General features: G+C 33.1%; 1 protein-coding gene across 1 annotated transcript in view; it reads left to right on the top strand.

Annotated features, from left to right (window-relative positions):
* Positions 1-486: 486 nt before the first annotated feature.
* Positions 487-13,751, top strand: part of LOC127702876 (multidrug and toxin extrusion protein 2-like) — a 154,814-nt gene continuing 141,549 nt past the window's right edge. The window contains exons 1-2 of the mRNA XM_052207180.1: positions 487-505; positions 3,203-3,247. Of these exons, the coding sequence (XP_052063140.1) occupies positions 3,227-3,247 (21 nt within the window). The 5' untranslated portion in view covers positions 487-505; positions 3,203-3,226. The remainder of the gene's footprint in view (positions 506-3,202; positions 3,248-13,751) is intronic.

Genomic DNA, 13,751 nt, shown 5'->3' with positions numbered 1-13,751 from the left:
TAATGACAATTATTTACCAAAACCAGTTTTACATTAAACGATTTTAACATAATTATACACGTTAAAGCACGCGACGTTTTGCGCGGTGAATATACTTTTCCGCAGGTGAATATGCTTATTTATTCGAAATCCCATTCATATAGAAAAACCTACTAAACTTCTATCAATAGGGAATAACATCAAATATCAAAACATAACCGATTAGTAACAGTATTGTGTTGTAAATATACATATCATATACTGATTCTTTTCAGATTGTTTCTTTAAAATTTAGGTACTGAATGTTTCTTATGCAATTGACTGCGTTTCAAGAGCTTAATTGAGGAATATTGAATAAGAGCACAAAAAAAAAACATGAACACCATGAGACCTACACAATTGATATCAACGTTACTAACATGATTGTTCCTCATGTTCGTCAGGAACTTTATGAATTATCAAAATATTGACCTTCTTTTTCAGACTGAGTGGTCAGTACGTGACAATTGCTATTGCTGGATTTCCAGTAAGTAAGTTTTAGATTAAAACATGACACAATGAAAGGTACGTTTTCAGGCTTATTTGGCCCTGAAAAACCACCGGAAATAAAAAGAAATGCAGTCAATTAAGGCGACAGTTGTTTATTTATGTTCAAATTTTGTAAAACGTTTAAAGTGTCGACATCAGTCGCCCTTCGTCATAACTCTGTTGCAGAAGTCTTTGTGTAAGGATCACACTTAGAGTGTGAATGTCCCTTTGGTATCTTTCGCCTCTCTTTTGAGATATGTAAACGCCATACTATGGACAACAGAGTATGTGACTACTGAGAAATTTGAAGTTGGTTATATTTATTAGTTTTGAATATTCCTTTGGTATCTTTCGCATCTGTATTGTCATTGATTCTAGTTTGAAGTGAATCTGTGTCAAAATCGAGGAAGAGATCAAGATATGAAGCAGACCTATTTTTGGTAGTATCCTTATTCTCAAATTTACTGGGATATTTGAGACGTACATGCGTAAGCACTCATAAAAGTAATGTCTAAAGGGATATTTTCAGTCTTTAGCAAAAATTGTCTCCGAACACAAACATGTTGGTTACATTAACATAGAGCACAAATGTCCGTTAGATTAGCGTTTGCTATTAAAAAGTTGAACATAAAAAAACTTTTTAAATATCTTTTTGAACGATTGCTGTGTTCTATAACATTTCAAAGCATGTGCAAGTCAAATAGTCACAACAAAGAATTATTTCGCCATTCTGCTGAATGTCCTGTTATTCTTTGGCTGTTTAAGCCTAGAAAGGAGTATATTTCTAACTATAAAAACAATGATTTATTGAAGTAGAAAGATTTAACATTTGATGCTGCAACAACAAGTCTTAAAATATATTTAATTTAGATCAAATTTAGTCCCGTGTCACACATCTCTTTTATTTGTGAAATATTGTTCCTTTTCATGAACAATGCGCCACGCGCGTTTTTCCTCTACATAAGACTTATCAGTGGCACTCGAAACAGCTATATAACTAGTCTATAAAAACATTTAAACAGCAATGAAGATAAAGCCAAATTTGTCAAAGGTTTACATATGGCTAGGGAAGACAAACGTTTGTGTTTCGAATGATTTGACATGTTTCTTACAGTAAATGTATATATTAAATAGTATGACCTTTTATTACAATGGAAAATAACAAACCACAATATGTGTCATTTTTGTAACCAATAAGAGAACTATCAATTATTTTTTTAATTGATCATATTTGACAGAATTTTGGCAACAAGTCTACGATCTCTTAACACAAAGTAATATAGATTGTGTAATCACAGTACAACACGTAATATTTAGATACAAAATCATAGACAACAAGTATTACTTCATTAATTTGTTACTTAAAATAAGATTTTTTTATAAATAAGTCATATTATGTATCTGAGCCGAAACAAAAAATGTTGATGTCTACAGAATTTACACATTGTTGTTAATAACAAGTATGATTTTATTGTTATTGATACTTCATGTCAACATAAGTGCTGACTGCTGGGCTGGTAATAACATCGAGAACAAATCGTCTTCTCAAATTGGCATCGACTTAGTCGTTTTAAAAACTCATGAAAGATACCAGTCCTTTTATTTGATGTGCCAGACGTGCGTTTTGTCTACATAACTGTCATCATTGTCATTCGAAACAAATCAAAATTGGAGAATCAAATCAATAGAGGGTTTGAGATCTAACAAAAAACATGTTTAACCTGGCCGCATTTTAGCGCCTGTCCCAATTTAGGAACCTTCTAGCTATTATAATTATGGTGTTTTTTGGATTTTTTTTTTTTTTTTTTTTTGGTTTATTTGTATGTTTCAGAGTTTAGTGTGTCGTCTTTTTCACTGAACAAGTATACATTATTATTTGGGGGCCAGCTGAAGCCCGCTTCAATGTGCGGTATGTCTCGCTGCGTTGATGATCTTTTGGTGGCCTTGGGCTGTTTTCTGCTCTTTGGTCGGGTTGTTGCCTCTTTGACATATTCTCAGTTTTCAATCTCTATTTTATTAAATGGCCAATTTATCATGACAAAGAAACCTTAAGAACTGAAATGTATTCAGGTATGAGGTTTGGGCGCCCACAAACATGTTAAACGCCGCCACATTCTGTCTCAAATCAGGAGCTTTTCATTGAGTGGATGTTTGTTGATTTTTATCCAATTTGTTTTTCGATTATTGTTTTGTACAGTTTGTTATTTTGCATTTTTGTTGTACTACTGTCCCAAGTGAGGGGAAATGATTAGGCGACCGTTAAAATGTTTATTCCCGCCACGTTGAGAATATGCCTGTCCAAAGTCAGGAACCTGTTATTCAGTGGTTGTTTTTTTATGCTGCATAATATCTTTGTTTTCTGTTTATTGTTTTTTCATAAATCAGGATGTTATTTCACCTTTAAATTGCATGCATGTTTTACATTTGTTATTTCGAGGCCTTTATAAGCTTGCAGTGAGGTATTGGTTTTTCTCAATGTTGTAGGCCGTATAGTGACCTATAGTTGCTTACTTCTTCGTCATTTAGTCTCTAGTGGAGAGTTGTCTCATTGGCAATCATACCACATCTTTTTATTTGTATATAACTGTTAATAAAGTAATGCCACATATTGAAATTTGAAAAGAAATTAGTTTAGTTCTATATCTATATCAAAATGTAATTATATTTACATAACAAAATTGAAATGATTTTTCAGGGATGTGCAATAACATTTGCTCTCATGAGATATTTACAGTGCCAGGTGAGTTGTTTACAGCAGAAAGCTAGCCTTTAATATGTTATACATAGACTATACCATACAATAAAACAGACTACATCAACCACTATCATGTGACTCCTAATCAAAACAGTAATACAATGTAAACAAATACAAACAACAAAACAGACATCACAAGATCAAGATATGGTCTTGATGTGATACAGGCACAACATGTGGTTAGGTTAAAATTCTAAAATAGGACTCACCAAAAATAATATACAGAACATAAGATAACTACTATCCGATGTTTATAATGAAATACTTTAATTTATTGCTACATGTTATCTCTAAAATCATATCGTGTTGTTGATTCATATGTTTACATATATCAATGCTCGACATATCTTATTTTAATGCAATTGAATCAAATTTTGCAATTTTGTTAGCAGTCATTTCAGGAAGAAAACGAAGGATACCGAATTTTGTGTACATGAGAGTTCAACAAAAACTTCATTATGCACGTTCGAGGTTAAATGGTTGAACAGGCAATATAGAAAAGGAAAATATGAAAGCATAAAGCACACAGGACACACAAAAAACGACCAAACTATTTCTTATTCCGAGTACATAAAAGTTATTTTAACAGCGTCTAAAATCACATAAATACCATAATATGTGATATTATAACTGAGTTTCTATATATTGTTCATCTTTGTGTTGTCACTTTCACCTTCATTTTAAAAGTTTCCAACTATTACCACAGAACTTTCGGACTGGTAACATTATCACGAGATATTCATGGACAATTGAACGCGATAATCTACGTAAAACATTTATCATGAACCAACAACGTTTTGTAGGGAGCCGAAACGTATGCAATAGAACTATAATTTGATAATCATTATGAATTTTGTTGAAAATATTCAAGAACTGGAGCGTCAAACTTGATCCTTTGTTGAAGAGATTAAATTCGTTAAATTCACTATAACAATAGTAAAGCGTTTTATCTACAACATTAAAAGCCAAAAACGCCAGACCTTAATCCATTTACAATACCAAAGATGCTGTAGAATTTGTATTCCCCTTCGTGATAAAAACGTAGTTGTTCCAGCTGACAAGGAATCTAACACTATTGTTTGTGTAAAAAGGAAGGTCACAAAATAGAATACTGTGATATAGTTCTTTGACTACTGACTTTTACCAATTTTAAATTTTGAGGTGAACCTGATAGAAACTCTTTTTCAGAAATAGGACCATTGACCACATTTGACATATTCCATTTGAAAAACTGAAACCTCTTTCTCTGTATTTTGTTGCAAAATTGCAGTCAGCGATATAGATGATTTTTCTAAGATACAATTGGACTTATTTATAAAGTAGGGACTTATTTTTGCCTGCAACATTCTTGATACATTAGTGATAAAGTCAATAAGCATTGTATTTAAAATTACCAGAAGAAAAAGCAAAGAACTATCTATTCGCTTTTTCATTTTTATCGCTAATACAAAAAGTGTGCTGCATCAAGACAGCACGTGATTTGTATGGAATAAATAACATTTAAACGTCTTAAAGGAAATCATTTATATTATTACTTTTGTTGAAAATTTACTGTTTATGCAAGCTACTAAAATCTATACCTTATTAGATGGTTCTTGATCCAAGAGGGTTTCATTTTGCAGAATATTGTTATCCCTGGAGTTCTTTTACAGTTAATCGCAAACATCTTCAATGTTGTGTATCACCTGATTTTGGTAACTGGATTAGATCTAGGTGTCAGGTAACACATTTTATAGTTATTGCTTATCTATGATTCACCAAAACACGAGTGGAAGATTCTCGGTTACTTTTTCACCAAAAGGCGATGGACTTGTGATGAGAAATAACCGAGAACCTTCCTCGAGTTTGAAAGATCACTTCTAATATGTTCATCACACTTTTCCTAGGCAATTAATGCCAATACCTTTAAAGTTTGTCTTATGACGTTATCGCATTTTCAGTTTACTCTATCAGAAAACTCATTCGGAGTCGAGTGGATAGAGATGAAACTTATCACAAAAAAACATCAAAAGATAATTAAGGTAACTAGAGATGGGTGCAGTCCTATCTGCACAGCAAGATAACTGGATGACCAGACTTTATAACTGGTGAAAATTAACTTTGGACAGGATTTATGACTGCTCCGACCGGTCCTAGGACATAATTCATATTAATTTAATAGCAGACTAGGTCCTTGGACTGATGTTATGACTGCCCAAAAAATTAACTTTATGACAGGTCCAATATTAAAGTTAACTCTGGACGAAGTTAACTTTGCCAAAACCAGTCCTATACAAAGGTTTACTTGTGACCAGGTCCGGTATTTAAAGCAGTCATCGATCTAGACTGACCTGTTCTAATAAAAGTAAACTTTGGTTTGGTCTGCTCCAAGAGAAAGGTAGCATGATCCAAAGTTAATAAGTAAACAGTACCGCTTTGAATGATGAATATCATTTGAGTATCGACTTCCGGTCAGTGAAAACATAGGACCGATTAAAAAGCAGACCTTTTCCCATGACTGACATGACTGGTCTGTGAAATTGCAGACTTGTTCAAAGGACAGGTTAACATCAGACCTGTTCACAAGACTGGTATGGTCAAGCTGACCCTCCCATATATCTGGTCTAGTCAAGCTGACCTGTCCTCATGTCTGGTGTGCAGCAGTCTTAAATAAACAGACCAAAGTCTATTCTGATAAAGATAAAGTAAACTTGCAGGTCTGCTAAAATTTTCGGTTAATTTAGAGAGCAGTCATAAGGTCTGCTCAAAGTATATTTTCGAACAGGTTATGACTGCACCCATTTGTAGCGATAAATCAGGTTGTTAATTAATTTGCATAATCTTAATGCCAATGTGCTCACAATTTATAAAGTGTTTTTCATTTTATTAATTCACTTTCTCGACATCTGATCAAGATCAAATGAAAGTTTACTGTTTTGAAATGCGTGTGATTTTTTGCGGCCATGAAAGAGATTGACCAGTTTATTGTTATACTGCCTTTCACATATACTAGGGATGACAATTAGAGTATTGATAGGTCGAACCGAGTATCGAATATCAAAATATTGATCGAGTATTCAGTTTCCTGTTAAAATGTAGTTGTTTTATTTTAATGAAATGATTTTATATTGAGAGCGTATCTAGGAAATATAAATAGTAATCTTTGATTAATCAAAATTAAAAACATGTCGAATGTTTTCGCTGAATTGTTAAAAACAATCTGTCGTAAAACGGTGGGCTATGCACGAGAGCAGCTTTCCTAGCTAACACTTTTGGCTAAACGCATCTTAGCCATTCCACCACATCTGTACCGTCCGAGCAAATGTTTTCGCCTGCAGAACTGTTTGCAATATGTTGTACTTAACAAAGTTAGGCACCGACTCTGTCAAAAATAGTTGACAAGATAATATTTCTAAATAAAAGCAAAGTCGTTCTTCTCAGAGAATGATTAAATGCATTTAAGGGTAAGTTCTCAAAACCCCTTTGTCAAACATTAATGTGTTTTCTTCACGATTACAAGATACTGTTGTTTGATCTGGTTAGACTTTGTTATCATTTTTTCCAATAGGAGGTAACTTAATAATTGATTAGATTATTGTTTACATGATTAGCACATGTAGTAAATGAGGTATTGATAATGATATCAAAATTCCAGTGATTATTATATACACCACGATAATAATGTTGAGGGTTTAAAGTCCATTAAACAACGACTCACAATACGTAAAATGTATATAATTTTGTTTTTCCATTTTGATGATATTTTTTCGAGCGAGTACTCAAGTATCGCTCGGTAAAACCATCGAGTACTCGATAAGTAATTTACAGGGTTAATTTATAAGAGAGATCAGTTAATGTAAGATGTCGGTGTTTTTATAAATACATGCCATTTTTTGGCGTGGTGTTACAAAAATATAAATCTTTTGGGGCTTTCTTTTTTATATATATAAAAATTAGAAGATGTAATATGATTGCCAATGAGACAGCTCTCCATTAGAAATTTAAATGACAAAGAAATTAACAACTATAGGTCACCGTCCGACCATCAACAATGAGCAAACCCATATCACATAGTGAGCTATATAAAGCCCAGAAAGGACATCAAAATAGGAAACTAACTACCTGATTTATGTTCAAAACAATAAACGACAAATTATGATCTACAGCAACAAACGTTAACCATTCCATTACAGGCTCCTGATTTGGGACAGCCACATATAGCGGCGGGGTTAAACAAGTTTGCGGGCGCCAAACCCTCCCCTAACCTGGGACGGGGGTGTAACAGTACAACATAAGAACAATCTAAAATCAGTTGAAAAGATCATAATCTATAAAAAGCACATAAAAAAACCTAACAAAAACACAAAAGACACAACGTACGAATCTGAGAGTATTCGCTGTCACTGAAAGCTAGTTAAAGGCCAATAACAACTTATAACAAATCATGTATATGAGACTTAAAAGACATAATCCCTTTAGAACTCTCATATGTTTTACTCGACAGTATCTTAATATGCTCTGCTATTTTTGTGTTAGCCACATGATCAGCACAATAAGGATAATAACAGAAATACTATTGTTTCTTACCTGAACATAAAATGAGGTTAACGAAGCTCGTAAGACAGACAACTTAAAGTACTGACAATCTTTACTGAAATAAACAATTTATTAAACTTTTCTGTTGCTCTGTTGTTCATATTTCAGTGTATTCATCAGTTCAGTTTAAAAGACATTAAATCAAGTTTATTTTGATATTCTAAATGATTGTTCGTTGTGTATTCTCAGGTTGCAAATCAATTGGCGAAGGTGCAAATGAAACAAAAAACATACACGTACATACCTAATTACAATTTACAGTAACTGTTCAAATAAATAGAATATGTTATATTATTTTTATCTATCAAATAAAAAGATTGGGTTGACCTGATTATTTCTTAAGGTTTAATGAATCTTACAACATTTGTGTATTATCAGCAAATATAAATTATTATTAATTGATTTATTTCAACATACATGCACCTGTAAAAACACATTCTTTGCAAAGATCGTCACTCACCATTCTATGTTACGTACTTCAAATCACTTCAAACATAAAATAATATTGAGCCGATTTCAAACAAAATTGACAGTATGTTATTTATATATACAGCTGCAAAGTCCCCGCAGTACTAAAAGCATAAGACATAATAACCATCGTTTCTTGAAATTTAAACCTTCAATCAATCAGATTCAGTACTAGTTCCATGGCCTTACAAATAAATACACAAACATTCACAGGGCGTTCATCATTGCCTTTTCCCATATATATCATTACCTTCAAGTTCTATAATGTTTATCATATTGAACATATATATTCATATTACGCCAGACCATGTATTCTGTTTTATCAATGCAAGAAAATATGTAATAATCATTTGTCAAGATGTAAGACTTACAAACAAAAATGAAAAGATAAGTATATGTGTCTTGAAACGGTTGCAGTATCAAGGCGCTCAAATTAAAACAATGGGAAAACCAGAAAAAAATAACGATATTCAAAAGCATCTAACAATTTAGAGAGTTTTCTTCAATTGGAGATAAGTTTGTTGTATATATATACTCACTATCATTTATATTCTTACAGAGGTGCTGCAATAGCTGTTGTATGTACATTCTGGACACAAATTTTCTTATACATAATGTTTATACGATGTAGTAAAATTTATAAAGAAGAATGGACAGGTAAGTCATATGAATTGAAATACTATTTAATTCAAAGCTGATTTCGCTCGGATGAAAGTTAGTTTGATATGTCTAATACATTATAAATTTGCAGGTAAAGTTGATAAAAGTTGACTCAAAACCACAATGTGAATTGCCATTTATAAATTTAGGTTTCAACTCCCTCGGGCAAAAGAGAGGCGAATGATACCAAAGGGACATTCAAACTCATAAGTCGAAAAAAAGAATGACAACGCCAATGGGAAAAAAAGACCGAAAGACAAAAAACAGTTTACAAAACACAACATACAAAACTAAAGACTGAGCAACACGAACCTCATCAAAACCGGAGGTAGATCTCAGGTGCTCCGGAAGGGTAAGCAGATCCTGCTCGCCACGCGGCACCCTTCGTGTTGCTTATGTAAGTTCAAACCAGGTGATAAGTCTAATTCGGTAGGTCAGATCTGGGGAAAGGAGGACGGGATTGTGGTTACGAAGATTTGAACAAATCCTTCGTCATCTGCGAAACAGTTATCCCATAACTGTTAACCAACTCGTCCATAAAATTTTCGAAAGAATGATTTCAACTTCAACACTTGGAACTCTCGGTTAAATAACTTCCTTGTGATAAGCAACCGTCAATCAATGAAATCATGATAGTAAACGCAAGCCCTAGAATATCGTATCAACTACGAGATATATACTCAATATGCAGGTGCTGCTGAAATGTTGCTACATAGAAATAGAAAGCTCAAAGTTTGGAAGCTGAAATCATCTCTTTTGTCGTAAAGTTAACCTACCCTTATTGTGAATTTCCTAATGTAAGTCAAGATATGTGGAACACCTAACTTTATCTGGTGTATGCTTTATTTCAACTTTGAATTTTTTAGTGGGAGGAGATCTGCAAATTTGGCCGTTGATAGATTTGGCTATTATTTGTATTTCCTTTTTGGTCATATAACTCTCCAACTGATTCGATTCTTATACATCAATAACTTTCAAATATTCGGCTTCGTTCGTTCCAGATGAAGGTAAATCCTGATAAGTACTTCGGACGCAAGAAATTTATAAAGTTTTGTTTTCATTTTTTTTTTTTTTTTGCCGAACGTTTACAAACTTTTTCAAACAAAATATCACAAATTTAATTCTTTGTCCATATATGTTGTTTTGATTTATGAAAAAGGTTGTTAAAGAAGGATATACAACTATGAAATTTTCGTAACCCTAATCCGTCATCTGTTCTTCGATTATGACATCTCCGAATGAAACTCATCATCGAATGTGTACAACACGACGGGTGTTACTAATAAAGAAGGATCAGTTTATTTTTCCGGAGCACTTGAGATCACTGACAGATAAAGGTGAGGTTCGCGTTTCTCAGTCTCAGTAAACTTTGTTCTGTAACATGAACTATTAAGTGTTCTACAACTAACATTTTAGAGGTTTGTCTTGAAGTATAGATTCTAGGTACTGACGTTGTTTATCATCTTAATTACGTGTTATAGTGTTCTTTTTATGTGTCTTTATATTTTTAACCTTTACTGTTTAGTCCATTTTTAGTAATATACTTTCGGCGTGGCTCGGTATTTATGTATCCCGTTATTGTGTTATTGTGTTATTGTGCTATGGTCATTATTTGTATTCTTGTCTTTCATTTTTGCTTATGTGCTTTGTCTATAGAGTGTCTACATGCCATGTTTGTTTTTCTTTGTTGACCTAGTTGTTTTTATAGTGATAAAGTTTATAACACAATGTTGACTGCTGAACCCAAATTTTTTACATTTTTTACCTATTATGTCTGTTTGTTTTCACTTTGTTGTCAATATTATGGAATTTTACGCGTTTTTCATACAAGTGAGAGGTTTAGCTAGCATTAAAACCAGGTTTAATCCACCATTTTCTACATAAGGAAATGCCTGTACCAAGTCAGGAATATTACAGTTTTTTTTTCCATTCGTTTGAAGTGTTTGAGCTTTTGATTTTGCCATTTGTTAAGGGACTTTCCGTTTTGAATTTTCCTTGGAGTTCGGTATTTTTGTTATTTTACTTTTTAACTAGCTCCTTAACTACTTTCAAAGAACTTATCATTAAAAGAGAGGCGCGAAAGATACCAAAGGGACATTCAAACTCATAAGTCGAAAATAAACTGACAACGCCATGGCGAAGAAAGAAAAAGACAAACAGACAAACAACAGTACACAAAACACAACATAGAAAACTAAAGACTGAGCAACACGAAATCCACCCAAAACTTGGGGTGATCTCAGGTGCTCCGGAGGGGTAAGCTAGTAACTATTGTAATTAAACATATAAAAATAGTGGAAATAACTTTTTTTGGAATTTAAAAAATTATTTGGAAGTTTTAGATATATTACGTGCTTTTGAAGGTCCTTTTGATTCTGCTGACAGTTTTGACTTTTCAACTCTTTAAACTACACTTCCACATAATCTTATCAAACAAAACTTTTCCTGTATAGTTAGATGGTTGTTTGTAAAATCTGATTGCAAATATATTTTCTGCAACTCATTTAAAGCCTTCTTCCCTAATGAGAAATGTAAATATGCTAAATATACTTACACTTACTGGAGGTAAGATAAAAAGTAAAATAACAAAAATACCGAACTCCTAGGATAATTCAAATCGGAAAGGTGATTTCTCATGATCCTAAGTTTAGAGAACCCCAACACATCAATTGGAACCATAACTTCAAAATAATTATGAATTCCATTGAAGACTACGCCAGAGCATGGGCTAAACGAGAAGAAGTTGAACTGGACACTATGTCAGAATGGGTCAAAACTATCAGGTCTCTGATAAAACGTCGCATTCGTAAGTTGAAAAACTGTGTGAATGATTGCCCAAAGTCCGTTTTCAGAGACAAAGAGGCCGTGAAATGTCTATCATCTCTTCATGATAAGTATGTTGTTGTTCCTGCGGACAAAGCTTCAAATAATATTGTCTTTGTATGTAAATCGTATTACTACGAATGTCTTGTAAAAGAATTAGGAATAAATGAGCACTCAGGTAATCCCACATACAAAGACATATCATTTGAAAAGGATGAGATTTTAGCAAATCATAAGTCCTTCATGGCTTCAATGAACATTACATTGAACACCAAATCGGAGGACTTATCTTGTTTGTATTGGATACCTAAGCTTCACAAATTTCCGTACAAACAACGGTACATTGCCGGCTTATCTGCATGTTCCACTAAAGAATTGTCCATTAGATTGACTAAAATTATGTCCGCAGTGAAAGAGGGTCTTCAGAAATAATGTGAAACTGTTTACTCGCGTAGTGGTATTAACCATATGTGGATTCTTAAAAATTCTAAAGAACTTCTAGATAATTTTAAATCTCGGTCTTTTTCTGAAATTAGATCTATCAAAACTTTTAATTTTTCAACCCTGTATACCACCATTCCCCATGCTAAATTGAAAAATCGCCTGAAAGAAATAATCCACAATGCCTTTCATCATAAAAATGGTAGCATACGCTATACATTTATTACTTTGGGATATCATAAGGCATATTTTGTTAATAGTGAACAAAAGGGTAAAACATGCTACACAGAAGAACAAGTGATCAGTATGCTGGAGTTTCTTATCGACAACATATTTGTTGAATTTGGAGGTAGACTTTTTCAACAAATTGTTGGCATTCCTATGGGAACGAACTGTGCGCCTCTCCTTGCCGACCTCTTCTTATTTTCATATGAATCGCAGTTCCTTCAGACACTTGTCAAAAACAAGAAGATCAAAGAAGCCAGGTTATTTAATTTCACTTTCAGATATATTGATGATGTTCTTTCCATTAACAATCCGAACTTTTCTGATTGGGTTCCATTAATATATCCCCCAGAACTAGAAATAAAGACACAACAGACACGTCTCATTTTTAGACTTATATCTCGAATTTGACATACACAGTCATCTCAGTACTAGAATCTATGACAAACGAGACGATTTTAATTTTAAAATTATAAATTTCCCCCGCCTTAGTAGCAATATACCAACTTCACCTGCATATGGAATATACATTTCCCAACCTATTCGATATTCAAGAGCTAGCAGCTCCTACTCAGACTTTGTAAAACGTCACCAGTGTCTGAGCAGAAAGTTGATGAACCAGGGGTATGTCAAAGAACGTCTCGTCCTTTTTCTAAAAAAAAGTTCATCGGAAGGTACCAAGACCTTGTTGATAAATATTCCGTATAATCTTCACAAATAATACATGGTGGTCTTGAAGTATAGATTCTGCGTACTGACGTTGTTTATCATCTTAACAACGTGTTATATTGTTCTTTCATTTGTCTTTGTTCTATTATTAATATTACTTTTACTGTTTGGTTTGTTTTCTGTGATATCCATTTGACGTGGATAGGTACTTATACATCCCGTCAATGTGTTTGTATTATCTTTCATTTTTGCTGGTGTGTTTTGAATATGCGACTTTTTGTGTTTCTTTGGTTCTTATAACGTGACTCTGTACTTTAAAAGATCCCGTCTATTATGAATTTGAAAATACTTTGAACGACAAACGACAAATTTATTTTTCTCGCGTAGTGGTATTAACCATATGTGGATTCCTAAAAATTCTAAAGAACTTCTGGACAATTTTTAAATCTCGGTCTATTTCTGAAATTAATTCTAACATAACTTTTGATTTTTTAACCCTGTATACCAACATTCCCCATGTGAAATTATAAAATTGTTTTGAATAAACATTGAACGACAAAATTTCTTCTTACGTGACGTTAAAATTTTCTGACGTCAGACACGCGAAGCAATGAATGTGGTTTTTAAT

This window comes from Mytilus californianus, unplaced genomic scaffold (genome assembly GCF_021869535.1).
Source record: "Mytilus californianus isolate M0D057914Y unplaced genomic scaffold, xbMytCali1.0.p SCAF_5, whole genome shotgun sequence".
Lineage (NCBI taxonomy): Eukaryota > Metazoa > Mollusca > Bivalvia > Mytilida > Mytilidae > Mytilus > Mytilus californianus.
The sequence above is the reverse complement of the archived record's forward strand: the minus strand, read 5'-3'. Positions and strand labels throughout refer to the sequence as shown.